The sequence below is a fragment of the Larus michahellis genome, chromosome 7 (genome assembly GCF_964199755.1).
Source record: "Larus michahellis chromosome 7, bLarMic1.1, whole genome shotgun sequence".
NCBI lineage: Eukaryota > Metazoa > Chordata > Aves > Charadriiformes > Laridae > Larus > Larus michahellis.
Genome location: NC_133902.1, coordinates 60625462 through 60651826, shown reverse-complemented (window position 1 = coordinate 60651826; position 26365 = coordinate 60625462). Strand labels below are relative to the sequence as shown.

General features: G+C 37.5%; 1 protein-coding gene across 21 annotated transcripts in view; it reads left to right on the top strand.

Moving 5' to 3' along the window:
- The window catches only part of BAZ2B (bromodomain adjacent to zinc finger domain 2B), a 150979-nt gene that overhangs the window by 109686 nt on the left and 14928 nt on the right, over nt 1–26365 (top strand). For 11 of the 21 annotated variants that reach the window (XM_074596138.1, XM_074596128.1, XM_074596140.1 and 8 more), the window contains 14 exons: nt 2186–2396; nt 7516–7608; nt 7732–7793; nt 10776–10841; nt 11592–11657; nt 12311–12355; nt 12603–12635; nt 13827–13892; nt 15466–15606; nt 16347–16601; nt 17345–17559; nt 18710–18784; nt 24021–24264; nt 26216–26278. In XM_074596138.1, coding sequence (XP_074452239.1) covers nt 2186–2396; nt 7516–7608; nt 7732–7793; nt 10776–10841; nt 11592–11657; nt 12311–12355; nt 12603–12635; nt 13827–13892; nt 15466–15606; nt 16347–16601; nt 17345–17559; nt 18710–18784; nt 24021–24264; nt 26216–26278 — 1635 coding nt within the window. The remainder of the gene's footprint in view (nt 1–2185; nt 2397–7515; nt 7609–7731; nt 7794–10775; nt 10842–11591; nt 11658–12310; nt 12356–12602; nt 12636–13826; nt 13893–15465; nt 15607–16346; nt 16602–17344; nt 17560–18709; nt 18785–24020; nt 24265–26215; nt 26279–26365) is intronic. The other 10 variants (XM_074596123.1, XM_074596142.1, XM_074596139.1 and 7 more) reach the window with 2 other exon arrangements.

Below are 26365 nucleotides of genomic sequence, written 5' to 3'. Positions count from 1 at the left end.
CTTTAAACAGTCTTCTCCCCATTCCTTGAAAAGCCATCTCTCTCTGCTTATTGAACCTTTTACTAGCTTCATTTGATGGCCTGTAGTTTCTCTTTTGGGAGGAATTAGGGAAATGCGATATATATCCATGGTCTCTGTGGCACTAAGGATCTCATAGACCTCCATCTTTCTTTTCCACATATTTGTTATCATTAGCATCATTAACCGTAGAAAATACAAATACAGAGCACGAGCAATCTCCATGGCAGGATCTAAGGTAGTTCGTAAAATATGGCTGCTTTTCCTTCTTTCCTTTGAATTATATTTTGCCTTCCCCCTGCCCCCTTCCTCTGGTGCTTGCAGTGTATGGGATAAGATATCCCAGGTTGAAGGTTGGTGTAGGTGATAAGTACAGTATTAAATCTAGCTTATGTTGCTCAACAAACTGAACCTGTGATAGTTTGTCAGTCAGGTGGGAGGAGGTGAAATGAAAGCGTACCCCTAAGTAGTACTTTTAAAGATAGAAAAAGAATTAACTTCTGTTTAAGTGGTAGAGGTAGCTATTTTGGATTAAAAAGTTCTTAGTGATGGTGCATTGTACACATAGTGATATGGTCGTGATTCTGAACAGTTTTTTTTTAGGAACATAGCTAATACCAAAGCCCTTTGAAATGCCTGCTAACTAAGTGTGAGATGTACTCTTGGGATGGTCTTAACTGGGAGGGATTCAGACTTCAGAAAAAGGTATCTTCACAGATACTGATAGCTTCCTTGGAATCTGAATGTGTCATTAGCAAAATGCCATTTCTTTTGTCGAATCTTATATTAAGCATTTGTAATTGTGAAGAATGAGCAGAAAGAATTAAAAGATAAATTGTCAGAATAAGCAAGTTAAAATGTATTTAAGGTACAGTAAATTTGATTGCAGTATTTATGTGTAAGTGTGAAAACTGTGGTAATACAAATGTATTTTTTCTGAACAGATAATTAATGTGTTTTAGAAGTTACCAACTTTCATTCTTGCTTTAGCAGACATTTTCAAAATGTTTTACAAACCTTTTGAAGGCAAATTATGGAATAATCCTGAAGGATAACTTAGTTTATGTTTTTCACCTGCATTTTTCAAAAAAATGGGAAAATGGTAAAAGATGTTAAAATTTTTAAATACTCATGGTCAGTCACACAGGATCAGATAGACTGTGTTCCAGTTCTACTCAGTAGATGTAATAAACTATATTCTTATCAATTGAAGTAAAGCCATTTTTGTGTGAGGACTAACTTGGGTATTTGTATTAACAAAGTAATTCAGTATTGGTTTTTGAGATTCCACAAAAAAACCCAGTGGTAATAGTGAAAGAAAGGGTTGAATGGATTGCTGCATGCTTTGTTTAGTTAGAGAATATAGTTAACATAACTTTTAGTTCAGATAGATGGATTCTTAAAAGTTATAAACTTTTGATTGCTTCAAGTTGGCACCGAAATTAACTTTTTTGCAGTGGATAAGGGGAGAACTAAATTGTACTAAAAAAACCTTCAAGGTCAAAATGAGTCTGTGTTTTTTCATCTCAGTTGTGGAGATCTACAGCACTACAGAAAGCAATATTTGAAAATACATAACAAGCAAACACAGTAGTGTATGTCAAAATTTCTGTAAACATTAGCAGTTTGAAGACAATAACTTGTAGCTTGATGCATTTTTTTCATTCATATTGAACAGCGGCTTATATGAAAGCAGAGTAGTTATTTTTGAGTTTACGTAATTGGGAAGAATCTATTTCGCCTTTTAAAAGGGTTGAGCAATAAGCAATTTGGCCAGAAATAATTAAAAATAACAGAGTAGTGGCATACCTGCTTGGTAATAACTGTTTATATCACTGAATAGTCTTCAAAGTCTTGCATAGCAGTACAATTTACAAAAGCTCGTAGTGATAAGCTGTCAATAAATAGCTTCTGTGCATCATCAAACGTTGTAGTACCAAAACAGTACATCACACCTCTCGCTTTTTAAAATATATATAATATATAAATATATATATTTTTATATATATATATATATTTTTATATATATATATATATAAACCACTTACTTGGAAAAAAAGAACAACCCGTATCTCTTGCGGTTAAGGTTCTCAAGTGTCTTAGGTTTATTCTTTCTTTTTTTAATCTGTGTTTGTAATACCTGTCTGTGAAATGTGTCAATTAAAAGGGTGTGCAGTGGTGTCTTCTGAAGGAAGAGGAAGTCATTCCCCGTATCAGAGCTATGGAAGGGCGTAGAGGACGACCACCAAATCCAGACAGACAGCACTCTCGAGAGGAGTCGAGAATGAGACGACGCAAAGGCCGACCTCCGAATGTTGGTAGCACTGAATTTCTAGCGAACACCGACGCAAAGCTCTTAAGAAAGCTCCAGGCTCAAGGTAAGAAGTATTTACTGTTTTCACGAACGGAGGGTATCAGTATATACTGAGTTAATGTTTTTTCTAAAGAGAAGTGATGTGTTTCACTAGGATATTAGTATACAGCATCTTATTTTGGAAATTTGTCACGTGCTTTTACTGAAACCTTTTTCAAGATCAGTAAATGCATATATGATTCAAAGGAAGACGTGTGTGTGTAAATGCATGTCTAAGAGCTTACTCTATAGTTACTTTATTTAGATTTATAAAATTTAAAAAGGCAGACGTCCAATAATCGGGTTACCACTGATGTATTTTTTTTAAACAGGCAAAAATTAACAGATCTCTGTTTTCCCCTGTATCAGCTCAAACAACAGTGGACCAAGAAATTGAAAGTGAGAACTACTGAAGTTTGCATTTCTGTGAATCTTTTGGCTGTTCAGTGAAAATGCTTTTCTTGTGAAACCCCTGATAGTGACAAGATTTAAGTGACCATAATGTTGAGTAGGTTCCTAGAATAAGTAGTACCAATCTTGAGAGTAGAACTTTCATGGCATCAAGTATTGCTATATATCAAAAGCACAAGGGCCTGGTTTTAAATAAACATGGGGTACGTGACTTTTGAATTTCAGTTCTTTAGTCCATAACTGTATCATATTTTCTGAATGCATCTAATCAATTATGACAAATTCTTAAAGCCCAGGAGTCAGGATGTTTGTTTTAACTTAAGATTTAACTGTTCTTTCTTGTGCTGACTGTGGACATGTTTGTTTAGCTGCCTTGTATTTTGCATAATGTCCTTGCTAACAGTACATGTGCCTTTGTATCTGCCTTGGAGCGATGCCTTGCATCTTTTTACCTTGTTGCCTGCAAGGAGTACTGTTGCATATAGATATATTTAAAGCATGCAATGGTAATGATTTGGACAGAGAGAAGGCAATTCTAGAAATACCTTAGTACATGGTATGTCTTGTAGCATGTCCCAGATATTTTACTTGTGTGTTAAGTTCACCTCCACCTTTTGTTCAGTCTGAGAATTAGGCAATTACAAGCGTTGACGGCTAAAGCATCGAAGCATTTACTGAGAGGCTGTGTGTTTATTGTTGAGACACGGTAACTGATTCCAGAAGTCTTTTCTTCTCATTGGAAAAGATAAGCCCTAGTCACTAAACCATTTTGCTTCACTTTGCATCTTCCCTTTCCCTATATTAGTCCCTGTAAGGGGTGGGGGGGAGTATTTAAGAGCACTCTCCCATGTCTATTTCCCCACCATGCACTGTAGCATTTAATAAAATGAACAAAAACATGGGGTCTATATATGCAAGGAGATTCAAATGTATAATATTTGATGTTACGTGTGTTCATATCTACCTTGCTGCTTTTTTCTCCTCGTGAGAACATAAGAAATGTCTCAGTGGCTTAGCCCAGGGGTTCATCTAGTGCTGAGTTCTGTCGCCAGTAGTGGCCATAGGAGATGCTGCTCACAGAAGGCATGGGAACCTGATCACTGTTTGGTCCGTTTATTTCCTTGTATGTGCACCTGTATGTGACATCCCAAGGTATTTTATGAGTGATGTTGTAGAGCATGTTTTTTCTTGCTCCGTTTATTTTCTGTTTATGGAACTGTTGCCCATGAACTAGCCTGTTCTTTGTTTTTTAACCTCCTGACAATGCTCTCTCTACCAGCCTCCTGTGGCAGCAAGTTCCAGAAGTCTGCTAACTACTAGACCATTTTCATTCTAAAAAAATGATCATCTGTTACTGTCAGTGGGTGTTCCCTAGTTCCATTATACAGGGTTTGGAGAAAAACAGTTCTCCAATATATTATCCACCACCTTGATGATTTTGCAGACCATGATCCTCTCTGTCCTTAGTCTTCTCTCCAAACTGAAAAGCCCAAGTATTTTTAGTCTTTTCTCAAAAAGTAGTTGTTCCATTCCTTTGATCCTCTTGTGTGTCCTCCAATTTCAGTATTTCTTTTCTGGGTGTATGATGAGGCTCCTCTGCTGCCTTTGCCCACTGTTTTGCAGGGCTCTTCCAGGGTTCCTTGCTGTCAGCATAGCCTTGGATTTTCCAGAATGCTTAATATCATCTTCCCATTTTGGGATTTAACTTTGCAGTCCCCTTTACAGGCTTAATTGATGAAAAAAGTTATTAAATAGAGCTGGTTCTAATATTGAAGAATTTGTGAAGAAACCATCCACTAACTCTTCTTCATTACGAAAGGTGCTGCTGACCTCTGCCCTTTGCCTGCTATCATTTAAAGAACTTTCAGCCTGCAAAGCTTTCCTTCAATGACATAACAGCTTAGTTTTATTAATAATATTTGAGTTAGAACCTAGTGAAATACTTTATGAAATTCCGAATAAGTTATGTCCATTAGATCCTCTTTATCTTCCTGTTACTGACACTCTCATTGAGACTTGAAATTAGGCTGAATTTCCGTTCCTAGAAGCCATGCTGACTGTCCAAACTGATGATGTTTTATAATGCACTCAGTTAGTATATATAAGACATAATATATACAATAAGCCTGTACCACCTCAACAGGAAAGGAAAATCAGACTAACTGATCTGCAGTTTCCAAGACTTCTGCTAGAGCCCTTTTGTTGTGGATGAGTCGCCAGTCCTGTGACTCGGTGGCTGTTGTTAACAATATGGTAAACAGCCAGACCACAAAGTCTCTGGGTTCATGTTAGTGTTCCTTCAGATTTCTCAGCTTACTCTGTCCCGTCCTGGTGTCTGTTAACATCTGACTTGCCTTCTTGATGTAATACTTCTTTTAAAATTACCTCAAATTCATTTAGCTCTTCTGACCTGTCTGCTGTAGACGGTGCACTGAGTAGGACAATATACCCAACATCCTCAGCAATAGAGACTGGCACAAGGAATTAAGTAACCTTTTTTTCATAAGGCTCTTTTTTCTATCCTGCTCATCGTTAGGTCCCACTGATTGCATTTTTGGCTTCCTGTTGTCATGTATGTAAGGATCTTTTACTGTCTGCGCAGGCATCCTTTCAAGGTGCTCTTCAGATTCTTTTTTAGCCTTTTGAACTCACTCTTTAAGGTTGGCGAGTCATAGGCTTTCCTGTTCTTACTTAACAAGCTTTACATTTTTTACATGCTCACCATTTTCCTATGATGGCCTCCTTTTCTGAAGAATCGCATATAGACTACCTTTTTAAATGCGTCTCAGTGTTTACCTGGACAAGTAGACATTTTTTTATCTGCTTCTAGGTTGCTCACTTGAAGAGTATGCATGCTTGAAGACTGCTTTTGTACAGCTTTTTTTTAGGGCCACACCAAACGGACTACATAGATGTCTCTTCATTTACTGTTTTTATGCTATGTGACTGCATAGAAAGCTGGTCTTCTGCCTGTACATCTCATTCTGGTATAGAATCATAGAATCGTTAGGGTTGGAAGGGACCTTAAAGACCATCTAGTTCCAACCCCCCATGCCATGGGCAGGGTCACCTCCCACTAGACCAGGTTGCTCAGAGCCCCCTCCAGCCCGGCCTTAAAAACTTCCAGGGATGGGGCTTCCACCACCTCTCTGGGCAACCTGTTCCAGTGTCTCACCACCCTCATGGTGAAGAACTTCTTCCTAACGTCCGGTCTGAATCGACCCATCTCTAGTTTTGATCCATTCCTTCTACTCCTACCATTACCTGACATCCTAAGGAGTCCCTCGCCAGCTTTCTTGGAGGCCCCCTTAAGATACTGGTAGGCCACTGTAAGGTCTCCTCGGAGCCTTCTTTTCCTCCAACTGAACAACCCCAACTCTCTCAGTCTGTCCTCACAGGAGAGGTGCTCCAGCCCCCTGATCATCCTCGTGGCCCTTCTCTGGACGCGTTCCAGCACGTCCATATCTTTCTTGTATTCCTTTAACGTTGGTAGCTGGCAACACCATGTATTATTAATCATCGTTCTACTGTGTCTGTGAGGTGTCTGTTACATCGGGGTTATCATTTGATACCAAGAATTTTAGTTTCCCTCATTTCTTTTAAGACTTCTTGGCTTGATTTAGAAGCCCTTAAATTTTGTTCAATACAGCACATACTAGTTGAACAGAAATACAGGTGGTCTGATTTTTCATCCCTGTTTTTTGCAGTATAGGTGTTTGTTTCCCATCTGTCCCTATCAGGTACATGCTGAACATTAACTACATCCTCCTCACGGGCTGTGTCAGTTCAGACTAAGCAGTCCTCTGCATCTGTTGGCCTTTCCATAGTTCATAGTTTAAGTTCCCCTCTATAATGTAAATTCTAATTTCCAGCTACTGGTTCTGTTTCGATTGAGGTGTCACTTTACTCTTCTGTATGGTTTCCCCTTGACCCTGAAGGCTTCCCTGTTGTTGTGTACCTATTTACACTACCGTTGTTATCTGCAGCATCATCTTATCTGTACATGGATTTTCCATAAGTCTGCCTGTTCTTGGTCGTTGCCCAGGAAGGTGACAGTGTTTTGCTGTCAAAGAGGTCCTGGACCTCAGTCCTGTGAATAGCAAGCTGAATTCAACCTCCAGAAATCCTTCCTATAGCTGTCTTACATCAGTGTGTCCATGCACAGTTCATCCAAATTTCACATTCTCATTTAAAATAGAAGAACACTTCAGGAAGTTACTAATTAGCGTAAGAGTGGCTGGCTATAGGTAGCCACGGGAAAGAGAAGCGTGACCCAGATGAGTGTGCTTTTACAGCACTGTTAACAAAGGATTAGATAATTACATGAGGTAACTTACAGGGAAAACAGTAATTCCATGCTTTCTGAATAAAATGTTGATTTAGTACTCTGAAACAAATGTTTTCTACTTTAAAAAGAAAGCAGAAATCAGTTTTTAAATAAAGCAGCATTATTGGTCTTATGCTATCACTTAATAGATGATTTTTTTGCTCCAAAGGTTGTACTTTGTTTTATGTAGAAAGTATCCATGTTCATTTGCGCTGTTCATATAGTTACTGATAAATGCGATACCACTAAAGGTAGCTGATAGTGAAATGTTGCCAAGATAAATGTATGCAAAACAAATCTGCTGTTTTCTCTGACTTTACCTCAAGCAGATGTCTGGAATATGAGCTACATCTTTATCGTTGGACAGAACTGTTTTTATGAACGTAATATTTTCTTTTGGTAACAGAAATAGCTAGGCAAGCAGCACAAATAAAGCTACTGAGAAAACTCCAGAAGCAGGAACAAGCTCGAGCTGCTAAAGAAGCCAAAAAACAGCAAGGTAAGTATTACGTGTAAAAGTTTGTGCAAGCTAGCATTTTATTTTGAAAAGTATTAATGAAAAGTTACCTGTCTCTTGTCATGTTCTGCTGATACTAATTTTTTGTTTGCTTGTGTTTGTTAGCTATTATGGCAGCTGAAGAAAAGCGAAAGCAAAAGGAGCAGATAAAGATAATGAAGCAGCAGGTAAACTTTGTGACTGCTAAATAAGCTCTATGAATTATGTTTTGAATTACTGAATGAACTAGGGGTATTTTAATTATTTAGTAAATTACTAAGTATGCTGATTACAAAGTGAATGTTTTAGATCTAGTTTTAAAGAGCACACAGTGTATATTACTTAGAATTCTAAACTCTGTAGTTGTTATTCATGTTGTCAGGATATACCAATTTTGTCTGTTGATTTAAGCCACCCAACATATGTAATTGCTTGCCAATATCGGTAAGAAATTAAAAACCCTGCTACTAAAGTACAGTGATGTGGTCTTCCTTTATTTGGTTCTGTGAAAACAAACAGTGTTCTATCTGATTATGTAAATACTGGAATAGTGTGATTAGCTGCTTCAATCATTCTGGCTGCCTGTCCGTGGTTTTAGGTTGTATGTGAAGGGTTGTATCTCAGTATGCCAGTGAAATAATACGTGCTTTTAAACATACAAGTATTGTTAAATACTGTCACAGCAAATACTTCCAATAATAGTGAATCCTTATAAACTTTACCAAATGAAGCTACTTACAGAAGCAGCCAAGTTGCATTTAGATCTCTATAGAGGCTTCCTATCTAATATTCAGAAATCAGCAAACCAAAACATGTCTTTATTTGATTTATTTTGTTTTTTTTTTTTTTATCTCAGAGATCAATTAATTAGGATGAAATAATATAATGATAGAATCGTTTAGGTTGGGAAAGACCTAAGACTAAGACTGAGCACTGGAAGGGGTGGCCCAGGGAGGCTGTGGAGTCTCCCAGCTCAGCAATTCTCAGCAGCTGTCTGACATGGTCCTGGGTAACTGGCTCTAGGGGACCCTTCTTGAGTGGGGGGTTGGACAAGGTGACCTCCGGAGGTCCTTTCCAACCTCTACCATTCTGAGCTTTTGTAGATAGCGACAGCTTCAAAGTTTCCACTTCTGAAAGCAACTGATACTTGTTAAAGACAGGCCAATAACGCACACTTTTCCATTCATTCCCCCCCCCCCCCCCCCCCCAGCCCCAAGAGCACTGGACTTCGATTAACTCACATCACCCTGTGATTATAAAGTGGCCCTTGCATTCTTAGGTGCACAGGGAGCACAAACTGCTTAATTGGCAAATACATCAAATCCAGACCTTGTTTATCATCACCATGTTCCTTCTTGATGTATAAACTAATCAAATTTTCATTATTCCAATGTGTAGGGTATTTCTTTTCTCTGAGATATTTCTTTAGCCCGAAACTGAGAAGTTTGTTCTGTATTAGCTCTAGCCTTTGTGAAATTGAGAGAGTATGGTACACGCTCTCAACTTTTGTACAGTTTTGTTTGTAAAGTATAATAGGGGATAATAGAGACTTAAGATCCATGCTGTGAGCTTTGCATGTTTAAAAAGTTCAACACTGTATAAACAAGGCTCCTGAATTACTTTGCCGGATAAAATAGTCTTACACTGGACTTCTAAACACTTTAAGGAGCTGGTAAGATTTACCTGAAGTTGGTAAGACCTCATGAGGTCTTCTTGTATTCAAGCTCTATTCTTCAGGAACCTCTGTATGTCTTTCTTTTCCGTGACTGCTCGTTTTATGTTACATATTATGGATAATCTTTTCTTAGGGGCTTAATGTTGTGTTTTGCTATTTTTTGATGACGTATATACATCGCTGTGTGTTCTCCAGAAAGTAAAAATTTTATAGTAGTCCATGTTCCTAGAGTCTCAGACCAGCTCACAAGAAAACAATGTCTTCCATGCAGATGGGCTTTACCCTCACTGTTGTAAAAACACCTGCTGATGCAGAGAAGAGCATTGAGCTCCATTTCAGGCTTCTGATTTAGGCCTCCCAGCTTGCAGGGCTTTTCCATGGTCCAAGTTTTACTGTTAAAACTTTACAGCAGGTCCAGCTGAGTGTATTGCAACACTTCTCTTTATATGGTCCCTTCCTAGTCACCGTGGCTCAAGCAGCTTTTTTGAGATAATAAAACCGCAAATAATGTGCTAAGAAATTTTTAATTTGAGCTTGGGTTATTACTGTTTAATGGACAAAATCCATACAGCACAGGAAACATGAACTAATCCCAAAGTTTGCAATGATTGCATTTCTAAATCAATGTAATAAGACTTTATTCATATTTCAGGAACCAATTCCTGAAAAAGAATAAATTAGAATATTGTTACACAGCAGCCATCTGTGGAGTGCTTAGCATGATCATTTTCTTCTTGCCACGATGAAATATGCTGAAATGTGTTGTACTGCCTGTGGCTGCTGTTTTGGTTACTTTTTTTTGTTATTTTACTCTTCAGTATGTATAAAACTCAGTCCCCTAAACTACATATTAAGGCATCCAAACTCATCATCAATTTCCTGAATGCTCTAAAAACATGGAGAAACTGAAGTGTACTGAACTGTGAATATATTATCCAGGTGCACGTCAGTGACTGTTACTGGCGGACAGAGGATGTGCTTGAGCTTTCACCGTACTCGGGTTCTCCACGTTGCCCTCGGTACCATAAGGCTGCTAGAACCAAGGCAGAAAATAGTGTTTCGGCAGAACCCCATATTTCTTATTGAAGGAGATCACATAAAAACATGTTTTTCATGTCACAGCTCCCATTTCCATTCATTCCTAAATAGCTCCACCCATTGCTAATTAGAATTTGAATGCTGCTGGCTTATTTGCGTTATCATAAATCTGTCCCCCTTAAAGCTGTTAAAAGAAGCTAAAATACCATGATAACTTAAAAATGAGCACCTGTGCATAACTAAGTGTTGGTTCCTTCAAGGATATGCCAGATGTCTTCCAATGCTAGTAAAAATTATAAATTTACATTGTTATATGGGAAGAATTGACTACAATAGGTGTGAGACTCAATAACAAAAAGTATATATGTATAAACTTGGTCATTTTTTAAAATGTAAAAGTAAATTTACTTTCTCAATATTGGTTTTTTAAAAAGAAATAACTTTCTTCCCCTTGTAGGAAAAAATTAAGCGAATCCAGCAAATCAGAATGGAGAAAGAACTTAGAGCTCAGCAAATTTTAGAGGTAAAAATAATTGCTCAAATATAATTTTTGTGTTGCCATTTTAAAGAATGTTGTGATTTTATAGTCATACATGCGCTTAGGAATGTAACTAAATATAATGGCTCTAACAACCTGGACTTCCAAAGGCCAGTTCAAAAACGTGTCTTAAAATACTGTTCTTAAAAAAATCTATATTAACTGTGACCCAAATCTTGCAAATGTTCACTTGAGTTCCTGACTTTCTACACAATTAGTTTTGTATTTGCTAAAGTTAGCAGCATAACTATTCCTTTGTTAGGAAATAAGTTTTCAATAATAGGATGTTAAAGCAGTATCATGCTCTGCTCTGCCTGAAGTGCAGTGGATTTAAAATACTAAGTTTATATATATGCTACAATATACTGGTATAATATATTAGCTTGCTAGGATACTCGCAAAGATAGATTGCTAGTTTTCAAGTCTCCATTCATGGAAAAATTAATGGTGATCTCTTTGCTATTTATTTCTTACTGTTTCTGTGTACACTCACTTTCTTAATTATAGAAGTCAGGTGAAGCAATTTTGAGTGGGACTTGAAATTCTGGCTTAACTTTAAAAAGTAAATGAATTGTGACTTGATTGATTATGAAAGCTGCATTGGGGAAGAAATCTGTTGCAATGTGCACGATGTGTAATGATGTTTTGAACTTGTAAAGGCACGTAAACTGATTTTTAGTCAGTTTATTTTCACGTTGTGATGGTGCTGTTTTGTGACCTGTTTTGCATGCACAGGCAAAAAAGAAAAAGAAGGAAGAAGCAGCAAATGCCAAATTATTGGAGGCCGAAAAACGAATAAAGGTTAGTTTAGAGGAGCTCCAAAAACAAGAACTACGTTATGGTGTATAATATATGTTGATGTGTATAAAAGCAGTAAATTTGGAAGGAAATTAATTGATAATGAAACTGTAAATAGAGATGGCATATGAATAACATGTACATATGTTTATATAAATACATGAAGCATACACAGAGAGAAGTTTGTGTGACAAACACGCATACATACATTCATACATACACATGTGAACATACAGAGAGACAGTAATTTTTTGTGTGCCATTTCCATGAGTTTTCCTTACATGACGCTTGGTTTGCATGACTTAAAACTTCTGTGCAGTAACAAGCACAATATTCTCTTAAGCACACTGTATCAAGTAACTTTGTTGCTTCTCAACAAGTATACGAGACTACAGAACTCCTTAAAAACATTGGAAAATACAGTTTATATATGTACTTCTGTTACTGTTTTGTCATTCTTAGTGTGTTCTAACATGAAACTTGCAACTCAGTAGGCGTGCTGTCATGTACACTGTGTCTGCTTCTCTGTGGTCAGTGTAGGGGGGTGGGGAAGTAAGAATTTAATGGAGATGTGCTGTTTTAGTGTGGCAAAAATGTGCAACTTGTAAGTAAATTTTGATAGACTTTTTCAATTCATTTTTGTTCTTTTGTTTAAGGAAAAAGAGATGCGAAGGCAGCAAGCTGTTCTTCTGAAACACCAGGTTGGTATACGTTCAGTTGACCAAACAGACGGAATGCCAATTGTGAACTACTACTTAAGCTATATGGGGCGGGGGGATCCTTCAAAATACGTCCTTTTAAATTTCTGGGTTTGATTCCTGCACAGATTTTCTTTCACCTTATGATTTGTTGCTTTGCTTTGGTATTGGGGTCTTTTGGGGGATTATAAAGTGGTTTTATGACTTTGTGATTTCTGTTTCATAATGTTGTGCCAACTCTTTCTACCAGGAGTTGGAGAGGCATAGACTAGATATGGTATGGGTATGTTTATTTTTGTACATCTAACACCGCATTGTGATTTGGTTGTGATATGGTTGTCATAGCAATGCATAAAATGTAGCACTGGCTGCTGTCATATTACATACTGCTGCATGGCTTTACAGCACAGTGCATTGCATACATCTGCTTGTCTGTCTCTTGAGGGAAAAAAAAGACATGTCTCGAACATGTGTATAAATTGAACATGGCAATAATTAAATGAGGTTTTAAGCCAGAAATCTTTGTTACTGATGTCCGAATAGAAATTGGACTACTGTATAAAGTCAGGGATTAATTATTGCAAAATTAATAGGCAGTCACTTGAATAATTTTTGCAAGCCTTGTCCCTGTTCACTGGGAACGAATCCAGATATTTTAAATACAATTTGAATTAACCTATTTCACAAATCAGGATGATTTCTTTCCTAAGTTTTTAAGGTACTGAGGAGTAAGTTTTCAGTCAGTGGTAAATACATAATGTTATAATTATACAATGAAACATTAGAATGTAATCCTAGCCTCACCGAATTAGATGATGAAATTCCCGTAGCCTTTACTGGGGCCAAGATTTACTCTACAGCTTTTAAGGAAAAAAAATTGATACTTGATGCTCTAGAATACATCTCTTCAATGCATTTGAAGTTACTGACATAATTTTTTGAGGGACAGGCATCAGTAAATGCAAGCGTCATTGCGTATGTATATACGCCACCACTAGCTTGATTAAAACGGATCTAGAGCTGAGAAAATGAATCAAATTAATTTATTGCTTGGTTACAAAAATGTTAATATTTGAAATGTTTGAAAGTGACTAGTAAAAATTTCTGCTGAATTGGCTATTGAAGAAGTAAATTGCAAGTCCCGTGATAGCAGATGTAAGGTAACTGACCTGTTCCAGCCAACCATTATGCTTTTTGTTCTGCCAGCTTATGAAGGAGCATCACAACTGACCATAAGTAAATCTGTATGCTTCTTTTTTACACTGTCTCCATGTTCATTGCTTTACCTTTTTGCTTTTGATTGTTCTTGTATTTGCTTTCTAAACCTGAACTAAAACATGCACAGACTTGGCCATTCTTGTCCTATATTTAGTATTTACTGTGACTTGTCTATTAATGCTAAATTTGTTACTCAGCTTTTTTACTGATTTGAAAATGTCGATTAGTTTTGTTCTAATCTTACCTGCTTCAATAGGAACGAGAAAGGAGAAGACAACATATGATGCTTATGAAAGCCATGGAAGCACGTAAAAAAGCAGAAGTGAGTATTAACCTCTCAAAGTTTGACGTTTTCATGGTTCCATTCTGCAGTGATCCGTGGAAGAGCAATCTCTTTGATGTACCTGTATGTGTGGTTTCATTTGTATACATGGTGGGGCAGGACAAGAAGCATTAGGCACGAATTGAAATACAGGAAATTCGGTTTAAATGTAAGAAGAACTTTTTTACTCAGAGGGTGATGGTGCAACACTGGCACAGATTGCCCAGGCAGACTGTGGAAGTGCAGCCTGCTGGAGCTGATGCTGGGGGGGACAGCAGCAGGGACAGGACACACACAGGGATGGGACTGGATGATCTCAAGAGGGTCCCTTCGATCTCCAGTGATTCTGCGCAAGAAGCAAATAATGGAATAGTCACTCCAGAGTCTTTGGTATTTCCTGGAAAGGAAGCTTTATTTTCTCTTCTTGACGTTGTTCATGTGTATAAGAGGAGTAAGGACTTCATCATATTGACTTGCCATACTTGCTGAGCCGGTTTTCCTCAATACTTATCCAGGGGTACAAGTACACATCTTCTTCCCGTCCAGGCTTCTTAGAACTTGCGGATTTTGTAGATGATTCTAGATTTGGACCATGATGAAACCACACAAATAGGATTATTATGCCTTAATAATTTTATTTTTTCTCCTTCAATAGAAAGTACTGCTGTGCTATAGAAAATAAACGCTTCATTTCTCGTTTTGTTTTACTAAAAATATGCATCAGAAATTCTGAACCAAGAGATAGGGAAGTCTACAGTCCTAAATGTGTATGTGTGTCATTTTGTGTAGAAGCATGTTACTTTATCTATCTATGAATCTAGTTATTTAACTTGTTTTCTTTTTTGAAAGCAGTAACATTAAGGTGATAACAAAAAAGGGGTTGATGTCACTTTCCAAAATTTCAGGCTGCTTTTGAGGCTGATCATCTAACCATCTAGATTTTTTTCATCTTGTTTTGTTTCTTGACACCAACGTTGGGGGGTGCTGGAGGAGAAAAATAATAGATGCTTGGCTTCTCACTTACTGTCCCTGTTTTCTTGTTGTACAGAATAAGATACTAATGACTGTTCAGTTTTCAGATTCATGCTAAGTGTGTGGTAATCGAAGGCCAGAAGCCATGTGTGTTGAAAAGATCGATGGTGTTTTATAAGTTACTCGTATCCATTTATGTATTAAGGGAATTTTTAAACCATGTGCTGTCCAGAGGTGCCTTCCCAGCTACAGGCTTCTTGAGTCATCTGTGCTTTAGCAGATGCTCATCAATGATACTGGTGTGTAAGGGGGCCTTGAAAGTCAGATGCCTTGCACGTACGGCAGTTCTGTACCAGGTTTTCACTCCATACCCATTTCCTTGTGGACAGGAGAGAACAAAAGTGAATCTTAGATTTCCTCACAAATTTGATGGTTTTGTTCTATTTCTGTAGTTTTCCCCTTCCCTTTACTTGAATGCAAGTTTCTCAATTGCTGTGGTAATTATTAAGATTGCGTAAGTAGTGCTTTTCAAATTCTTAGATTATTCCGTTGTAAGTATAATAAGAGGGTTTTATTTTCTGTCCTTTTAATTCTACATAAGGAAAAAGAGCGGTTAAAGCAAGAGAAACGTGATGAAAAAAGATTAAATAAAGAACGTAAATTGGAACAGCGTAGATTGGAATTAGAAATGGCAAAGGAGCTAAAGAAGCCTAACGAAGATATGTGCTTAGCAGACCAGAAGGTAATCATAATAATGTAAACTTATTTTCTTGCCTCTTGTTTCTCTATTTTGCCATTGTGACAGTAACTTTTTTTCTTGCAGCCGCTCCCCTGTTTGAAATATACACAAATACAAGATACTACAAACGCTCAAGTAGCATATGTTTAGTTAATAAAAAGCATTTTCTTTAAAAGTGGCCTGCTTCCCAAAAAGCACTCTCATGATTGCTTCAAAAAAAATTGATTACTCTGAGTTATTTTTGCAGCAGGAATATGCATGATGTCTCAAGATCGAGGCGCTAGATAGAGCTTTTCTCATACGTGCAACTATTCTAAGCTGTTACTGAAAAAAGTTACTCTCCCAGTCTTCTGTGTTCTTAGTTCTTGTCCTTCAGGGCTTGACATACCTCAGGTTCAAGCCCTCTATTCCAGATAATTCCCCTTCCTGTGTCCCCCTGGTATTTTTCCATCACCTTTTATAGTATTTTGGCTCAGAATAGAGCCTGAGAGCATCTCCTCGCCCAAAAGTAAGTATTTCTTACTCTTGCCTCTTACATTATGTGAAAAGGTAAACATGCTTCAGCCTTGAATTAAATTTACTGGATGGGATGTGGAGGGGCAGCTTCTGTACAGCTTTTACCTTCTAGCATTGTCATGCTGTAGGTCATGTGGAAGTTTCAACCAATTTCTCTGGCTAGGATCAAAAAAGTTTTCTTTGAAAATATACTACTGAATCTTTCATTGTTTTTCTGTCTTTTTCAGCCTTTGCCAGAGTTGCCTCGCATCCCAGGTCTTGTTCTTGATGGAAGCACATTTTCAGATTGTCTCATGGTAGTGCAGTTCCTGCGTAACTTCGGTAAAGTTCTTGGCTTTGATGTGAATGTGGATGTTCCTTCCCTGAGCATTCTTCAAGAGGGTTTGCTAAACATAGGGGACAGCATGGGAGAAGTACAAGACTTGCTTGTAAAGCTTGTCTCTGCAGCTGTTTGTGATCCGGGACTCGTTACAGGATACAAGGTAAAAAAAAGAAGGAAAAAAGTCCATAACGAACACCCTGTATTTATGAATGCGTTCTTCTTAGTGCTTCTTTGACACCTCTCTGATTTGGATTTCCATTCCCTTTCTTTTTTCTTCTCTTTGGTATCACTGTTCTAATGTTACTCAATGACTTTCTGCGCCCTGTCTGCCCTCCCATTTTCCAGAAGTGATATATTTATGTGCATTTGCCCTACCCTCCCACATTTTCAGTTGGACCTCTTGAAAGGTACTGTCACATCTGTAGCCAGGTCTTTTAATTCTTCCCCTCCCCTTTTATTCTTATCCTCATGTTATGCTTTCAGTGAATATTGCCGTTTCTTTCTCCACAGTCTGCTCTCTACATCACTTCATCAAAACTCTGATTCATTCATGATACTCTTTCTTATTATCCTTCTTTTCCAAGCCAGCATATCTCTTTTCTACTCTAGATAGCATGATTGTACAGAACAGTGTTCATCACGTCCCAGTTGGATCATGTCTTTTTTCATTTAACCTATTTCATTAATATTATCTCTGCTCTTAAAAACTTCAAAGTGATGACATTCTAATTTGTTACTCTATTCAAGATTTACATTTGAATAATTTTAAAGAAAAATCCCGATTAAAGTCCTTCTGTAAGAATGCAGACAAACCACCCCACTGTTTTAGAAACAATAATGTAGCCTGCAGAGGAAAATAATATTTTAAAATGTGATTGTTCAAAACCTCTCTATTCTTTTTAGGCTAAAACTATTCTTGGGGAACACTTGCTGAATGTTGGTATCAATCGAGATAATGTGTCTGAGATTCTGCAGATATTCATGGAGGCTCACTGTGGGCAAACTGAGCTGACAGAAAGCTTGAAGACAAAAGCTTTCCAGGCACATACTCCAGCTCAGAAAGCATCAGTACTTGCTTTTCTTGTCAATGAGTTAGCATGCAGCAAAAGTGTAGTAAGGTAAGATTTTTCCCAAATAGGTCTCTAAAAATAAAATTATAAAAGCGTAATAGTTCAAAAATACTGTATACACTGTGTTCTGTTACGAGAGGATTCTTCGTGTGCTTACAATGAAAGCTGAAATTTGCTGTTACTGCTCCTTACATTTATGCAATTCTGATACGATGGAAGAGTAGAACTTTTCCATGTTTGGTCTGTAAGTTTGTTTTCAAAGCTTGCACCAAAATTTCTTCAGCTCTTTGCGGAGTAAAAGATGAGGTTGATTATAAAGAAATTTATTAACAGTTCTAGGGAATAATTTAGAAGAGCCGTATAAGGGTTCTGCAGTACTCTGTTTTCCCTTTTTTCCTTTTGGTTTTCAAGACCTCTTTTGTCTAAATACTTTTAACTTGGGTCATAAGCTGAGGTGGCAAGCTTGAGTTATCATGGTAGTAATTCCAGAAAGTGTATACTTCATTTGTGGTCAGTAATGTATAGTGTTTCATAATTGAAAAAACCCCTATGTACGTACTGCGCAAGAGAGGTAATCTGCACTCATCAAATTCATCATAGTAAGAAACTTCATCTTATTGCAGATGACCAACTGTTAAGTCAGATATGTAGAAATGATCATTAAGAACTTGCGTTTCTATATTTTCATCATAGAAACAACCATAATCTGCTAAATTTTTGAGGTTGGGATGTCTCAGAAGTGTGCTCGCAGACGGTCACTGTCCTGAAGCACTTTTTTTGGTTCTTCCATTTCTGCAGTGAAAATTAGGTGGTAGATCACATGAATCCTAGGTAGAATACCACAGCTGTACCAGTGATAGCCTGCATCTCAGCAGAGGGCTAGATGTTTTGTGGCAAATACATCTAGAGGCTTGACATTGGATTAGAGCTATTGAAAGAAATGTCGAATTCTTTGAATGACATGCGTCTTATGGAAAGAAAGCTTACGTGATACTGTAAATAAAGACTGCCTGATATAGACACAGCAGTACGCTACATCGGCATTCCTAGTATCGGAATTTCCTAGCTTTAAAAGTATTTATTTTTAATTGTAAACATTTCTCCAAGACAGTTCCTTGAGACAAAGTTTCTGTATGTAAATGTCTGTCAGAAAAAGATATGTAAGTTCACAGTTAATGGATTATTTTGTCTTTGACAGTGAAATTGATAAAAACATTGATTATATGTCAAACTTAAGGAGAGATAAATGGATGGTTGAAGGCAAACTTCGGAAGTAAGTTTAATTTCTTCATATATTACAATATATTGCTTTTTTCATTTGCTCAGATATGCTGTTATATAGGCAGTTGGTTCTAAGGACAGAATCGACTGATGCAAATTACAGGTTTACCAAGGAGTTAGTAACTGAACTGCTCAAATAAGATGGATGTGGATTTAGAATGGTGCAGCACTAGTCTTTTAAATCTATTAAAGATGCATGAGGTTTAGAGTGTTAGTGTCCCTCAAAATCGGAGCAAAGTCACAAGGTGTGTATTCTTTGGAAGAAAGTAAAATTTTTCTTAATTGTAATATTACAGGAGCTGCCAAATTGCTGTTGTCATTATGAAAGTTTATTTGGACTTACCATAATTACCAACGTTCATTCTGAAAGGCATTTTAAGAAGAAATGATTTTCATAAAACAATTACCAACTGAATTTTGCTAATTTGTATTATGTTAACTTAGTGTTTCCCATCTGTCAATATTGAGTTGTTCCCTATACCTAGGGATCATATGTAGAATGCAAACTTTGAGATATTTTTTATATTTTTATGTAAGGTAAAATTGGAACTTTTTAAGGGTTGTAAGATTCATATCCACTGTTCTCCCATCCTACAAGACAAAATTCCATACAGCAAGCATAAAGGCTCCACCTTAACCAGGAAGCTAGAAGGCATAAAGTTCATGAATCACAGGGGGTGAAAATACATAGCCAGACTCTTTTTTATTTTCTTCTCCCTCCCTCCCACCCCACCCCTGTCATCTTTACCTCTTACTAGGAACAGTGAATCCTTTCTTAGTCCTTTCTTTAGGTACTTGTGTTTCTAATCTTATGTCTCCCTTTTTTCCCTTTAATGTATCTCAGAAGGAAGAAGGAAAGAAGTAAAGAAGAAGGACAAGAGGGAGGTAGAGGAAAAAAATTAGACCAATAAAAGAAATTCTCTACTAATACTGCAGACCTCAGTCTGCACAGGGTTAATGTATTTTATCTTTAATGACAATCCAAATACCTTTTCCTGTCTTCATCTGTATCCCTTCTATGGGAAACAGTTTTAAAAGTGTTTCTGCATTTCTGATGTAGCCAACTGTCCATTAGTGGAGCGGGACCCTTACCTGTCCTGTCTCCTTAGGGACTGCCTAGTCTTTCTCTCCCTCCATCAAACTGTAAGTACTTGTAGATGTAGGATCTTCCCTTTTCCTCATGACCTCCCTCTTCTTCCCTTTCAAATAGTGGGCAAAATACCCTGAAGTCCCAAGCCCCTCTTCCTTTCTACAGTCATTTCTCTATTTCTTGTGTTTTCCTCTCGTGTGGATTTTAGGTTCCAGTAATTCTGTCCTTATTTTTGAGCGTAAGTATCGTGGAAGTGCTCAGAAACATTGTTCTTCTGCTTCTTTGAATTCACTGGACTTGTTTCATCTCTCTGGCTCAAAATCCTTGGATTTTCCACTTTTTCTCATGAATTTCTGATGAGCTTTTTAGAAGAGCCTTCTTCGATCAAATTTAGACAGTGTTTTCTTCTTTATTATGTCAGTTGGTGTTTTTCATTAAGTCTTACAACTGTTCTGGGGCTTCTCTGAAAAGAAATCTGTCTATTTCAGTCTTCTGTTAGGTCTTTTTTTCTGCTTCTAGACTTCATTCTTATGTATGTTATCTCCCCCATCCATTTCAAAAGCTCAGTCTGGTTTCTAAGCATCCCAGTCCCAAATAGTTTTGCATAGGAGTATCTGGTTTCTTGACTACTCGCCATGTGATCAACGGCTGTGTACTCCTTCCATATGCATATAGACCTTCACACGACCCTCAGCATAAGCCTGTCGTGTGTGGGAAGTGTGTAGTGGTAGAATGAAGGATGCCAAGGGATGGATTTATTTCATCTCAGCCTGGTTTGCCAGTGCTCATTGTGGTCAGTCTCCACACCAGTGTGTCCAGGCTGTCTCGGAGCATACCCAAGTGGGATGAGAAGAGACTCTACCTGTATCAGATGTTTTCACGTAGTGATTTTTTTTTTTGTCTACGTTCTCACTTTTTATGAGATTAACTCCACAACTGGATATCTGGGGAGGGGGACAAAAAAGATAATATGAAAGCCAGTGTCTGCAAGATACAAAAAACCAACATTATAATACAAGATTGGAAAAAAACCCCACCATTGTATAAATGCCTATAGGAATGCCTTTTTTCTTTTTTCTTTTTTTTTCTTTTTCCCCATCTCAGGGATGTTGAACAGAATTCCTTAATAAGTATAATATATATGGTCGGAAATTGAATTCTGAGCTGCCTGGACTGTTTCTGATGGGCCGATGGTCAGTGAGAGGTTGACTCTGATTCCTTCTCTATCACATTTAGACGTGAATCTTGATACTAATCGCCGTTCTTGTGAAGGCACCTGTCTCACACACTTAGTTTGTCTTTCGTTGTGCTTTCTCGTATCACAGCTGTAGTCAGAAGACTGTCTCACCTGAGGTGATTCAGCTGTTTTATAACTACATCATCATAAACTCAGCATCTCCTATTTCCATTACATGTCTTCTCTTTGGCATCTCTTGTAGCTTGATCAATATAAAAGGGAATGAAAATGAAATACAGCTACTTGAAGGATTAAGTAGTATATGTTTCCTTACAAGACCGGAAATACTGCAGAACGAGGTTTTCCACTTCAACAATGTTCTTTTTAACATGCCAGTATGGCATACTCCTTGTAAATTAATTTCTTTTCAGTGAGGCCATCTCAACTGTAAACGAAGATGGTATATCAAAAGCAGTGTTACACGAGGGAAGAAATTACACCCTGAGTTTGGGTAGGGGGTGGTAATGCTGATCTGGGAAACTTTCGTTTTTGAGACCCAAGCTGAAGTATATTAAAAGTGCATTTAAAGTATGATGTTTAGAATTTCTCTGCCTTGCTACTACTTCATATTCATGCGCAAAAACTATGCAGAAGGCATGAAAATTAAGTCAAAAGGTGAATTTTCCTTTTATGATCTTAAGCCACACATCTAATTATCTGATGGGTCACACACACTCTTTATACGCCAATAGACGTTATAATTCTCCCAGCAGTTGCAGATGTTGTTCTGGTATATACCTGAAAGCGAGAAAGATGAAACAGTTTTCTGAGTGAAGGTTTTCTTCTCTGTGAGCCATATATCTAGGTAGCAGCAGGAAAATTATGCTGCCTCTTGAAATACCTGAACATTTTTTAAGTTACGCTCTCACTGCTTTCTGCCTCTGCGCTACCTTGGATGCTGACTGCTGCCGCCTTATGCTTCTGTGCTTTGAAAGAGAGCATCTTTTGGTTCGTTTCCGTCCTTATAATTTGTAGCACAGGCTTCCTTTAGTCCTCGACAGCATTATATCTCTAGTTTTGCTTTCAGCAAAAGGAGCCTTTTTTATTTCTTCTCATTTCTTTTAGGTACATGAAAGAGGTGTTTGCTGGTTGTTGAACTTCCACCTGCCATCTTTATTAATTATTGAATCGTCTTCAAGATTATCTATTTTGTCTCTAAAATTATGCAGTCAGGCAGCAGTCAGTCCAGTCATTGACTAGTGGCTTTGTTTGATAGTTAATTCCTGTGTATAGGCGGGAATTTCCAGTCCAGATGAAGAAGATTTGATGGTTGGAAGTTATCTTTGTAAAAAGGAAGATTTTTTGTCTAAGAAACTTAACTCAGTGGAAGCCTGAGTAGTATTGATACTCAGTGAGACTAAGATTTTTTGCACCCAACCTGAAAGTGTTACTTGCTTCCAAATTCACTGGGGGGCTTGAGAAATTTTTTTTCATCAAAAATTATTTTAAATAGCTAAAATAACTAAAACTCCATTTGTATTGGAAAAATAAAAGCGTAAAACTTCCTAAATTCTCTGGTGGATTAACCAGTGCATTGAAAACCAACAACAACAAACCAAAAAACCCAAACGACAACAAACAAAAAACCCAACAAGCCCCCCCCTTAAAAAACAAACAAACAAAAAAACACCCCAAAACAACAACAAACCAACCACAGTCCAGCTGTTTTCAAGCAAACAAAAGTTCCCTTGATGATTTCTTGCTAAAGGTCTTTTTAAAATGCTGCTACCAGTTGCGCGGTTACAGCTTCGTTTCGGTCTGTGCCCTTGAGCCTGGCTTTGTCAGGGCGGTGCCGGAGGCGGACGCGTTGGTCCGCGTGCCCGGGAGCTGCCACAACTCATTGCACCCGTAGCCACTTGCTGTATGGAATATTGTTTTGTAGGATGGGAAGAGAGAGAAGTGCGACAAGGAAAAATTACGTACTGGTAATTGTGTTTGTCGTTACTGTTCTACTTTTCCCATCCTACCTTCTTCCAGTCATCTCTTACAAAAATCTTTGTCCTTCCTACACACATTTATGACTCTCTTCCAAGTCAGTTGCATTTTTGGTCTGCATTATAAGTGACTGGTTAGGCCTGGCTATTTATACCTCCTGTGATTCAGCATGTTTGCCTGCTAGCTCCCCGATAGGTGGAACTATAATTTTTGCTGTGTGGAATCTTGTCTTATAGGGTTTTTATAGAAGAAGAAGGTCTACTACAACCATAATTACTGGTATGTAAGTTTCCTTTTTCTTTCATAAAAGGAAAAATGAGAGTTTGATGGAGTAATCTCCTAGTAGTTAGGTAGCTAAGATTTCTCAGAAAAGTATGTCCTAGAATGAAAAGATCACCCAAAGAACTAAAGTCAGGTAATATATAATAAACTAAAAACGCATAAAAATCTGAAATGAAAAAAAAATAAATGAACCTTGCTCTTGCCATGCAAATGTAAATAATTTCATCCTTCCAACTGAGGATTTTTGCCTTCTCCTGAGGATTTTTGCCTTCTCCGACCGCGCGCCCCCCCCCCCCCCCCCCGACACAGGTATTTTATGATCATATTCTTAAATGCATAAAACAAAAGATAAGGAAGTTGAAATGGTTCTTTCTTCTAATTGTCTTTCCTGACTTTTAAAAATCCCTCTTGTGTTTCATTTCTTCTGAACAGTTACACAATAAAATTCACCTGGGAGAAGCAGAAATTCTATTCAGAACTGAATAAGAAGCTTAAGGGGCTTTATAACCTGAATTTTTCTTTTTGACTAATGGCAATAAATATTGAGAAAATACAATGTCATATTAGAACAGAAGAGCTAATTTCAATCCAAAATGCGTGATGTACTTTCAATCGCACAGAAAGAAAGGTACGTTTCTGCTGCAGACATACTCCATAATTTCACCCCTTGTCGTGTCTTTCAAGGCTTAGGATCATTCATGCCAAGAAAACTGGCAAAAGAGATGCCACAGGGGGTGGTGACGCAGGAGAGGAGCAGCACTCCCTGGAAACACCGACACCAGGCCGCAAGCGCAGGCGAAAGGGGGGGGACAGTGATTACGATGACGACGACGATGACGACAGCGATGATCAGGCAGATGAGGATGATGAGGATGAAGAAGACAAAGAAGATAAAAAAGGAAAGAAGGCAGAAGTTTGTGAGGATGAGGTGGGATATTTTAAGTATAGTGAAACTGAATTAACTAATAAGTTAAAACTTGTTTTTCCTTCTGTTTCTCTACAATATGACACTGCTTCCCCAAAATCTCATGAGAAAAAGGAAGGAAGAACAACTTATTTCCGGTGTTCTTAAATTTTTGCAATAAGTTTATTTTCTGGGGTATTTTTTTCTTTTTTTTGATAGCTATTATAGTATGGATTGGTAGGGGGTTTTTTGTTTGGTTTGTTTTGGGTTTGGTTCTGTTTTTTCCCTGCTTACTTGTTTTGACTTAGTCTAAATTTCTCTGAAATTCTGAAAGGCTGTAACAGATCCAGAGAGCTGCAGCTTTGTTAGCAAATGAGCGTAACTGTAATTTTCTCTTAGAGAAAAATAAAGGTCATTTATTAATTAACAAAATAATACAGAAATGCAAAGTTATATTTAACATTATCTATTTTAAAGCTTGTCTGTGACCTTCCTGTGTATATTTTTTTTTCATAACTTTTCTAGGGTAGTCACTGCCCGACAGTATTTGATCACAAGGTGATAAATTTTACTAGTCGATATCAGATAAGATGCAGGAAGGATCACTGAAACATTTTTAGCTCGTTTAGAATTACCTACAATAGTCAAAACATTTTTAGTAGAAGTGCCACAGGCCTGTAAGATTCACTGCAGAAGTCTAGAATTCTCTCCTGGATGAAACCTGATAAGAGAGACAAGCGATACAGAATATGACATTTTAGCACCCTGGGTAGTGCACTGTTTGCCAGAAAATGATCCATTTATGCAAGGTTATTGAAGTTCAGAGTAAGGTTTTATGGGTGCTGTGGGTATCGCTGCTTGAACAGTGCACGTATCAACATGATTTTGAATTCAAATCTTTGCAAACACTCTTCAGTAGAAACCCAGCTACTTTCTAGGGTAGGAACCGCCCTTTGTGCTATTATTCCGGATTTATTTGAAGTACTATAATGAATTTAAGAGAATACCTTGGAGGCGTAGCACGAAGTTCTTTCAAATTGATACTTCAGAATTAAAAATAAGTAATATTTAGGTGTCTAATCTCACATCCATTTCTTAATCTTTTTTCCCTTCAGTACAATCTCCTTTTTTGGTGCACTGGGCATTTTGTAGATAAAAGTCCTGTAACTCATGTAGAGAGATTAATTTTCTGATGTAACGGATGTTCCACTGCGTTCATGCTATATGTGGTATTTCACTCTGGTACACTTCTACAGAGCCAAGAAATATAAGACCACAGTAGTATCTTACGGTGCAGGTGATTAGGAGCTCCTGGGATTTTGGTTGTATTCTTTTGGAAACTTACTGTTATCCCAGAAAACTTTCTTGAATTAAATGAAACCTCTTTTTCTGGAAATGACTCTAATTTGTGTCAAGAAGTGAACCACAGACTTAATCACAGGTGTATTCCTCTTCAAAAATCAGCAAGATAATACTGGAACTCTTATAGCAGACTTGTAATTTAAAGTCGCTGTACGATTTCTGGTAGTCATTGAAATAAAATGCAAGTGTGCACTGAGCAAAGACTGGTTGGTAAGATTTTGACAGATCCCTTTATTTCATGCATGAAAAATGCTTAGAAATAAATTTGAATATCCAAAAACCTTCATAGAAACTTAGATTATAGTCTTAAGTGTTTCATGTACAAACTGAATTATTTCTTCTGGTAAAAGAATGTTTTCAGCGAACATTTGGCCATGAGCTTTCTCCTTTGTCTGCATCTGGAATGGATTAGAAAGATTCAATATATACCTTCTTTCTGGTTACGTTGTTCCTAGTCAAGTATATTGAACAAGCACAAAATTTCAACTTTTTTACCCTTAGAATTGGCCTCTCATTTTCTGTTACGTCTTTTTACTGTAATATTAGTAAGGCATGGCAGTATGATTTCATCCTGAAATAAATTTGGCGTGACAGTGTATTTGATGATTTTTAGGATGATGGGGACCAGACAGCAAGTGTTGAAGAACTGGAGAAGCAGATTGAAAAACTGACAAAGGTGAGAGGTCATTTGTCTTTGTTATACTACAGATTTGATCACTGGATGTCATGAGTTAGAAAGTTAACCATCATTTTCAGTGCTCCA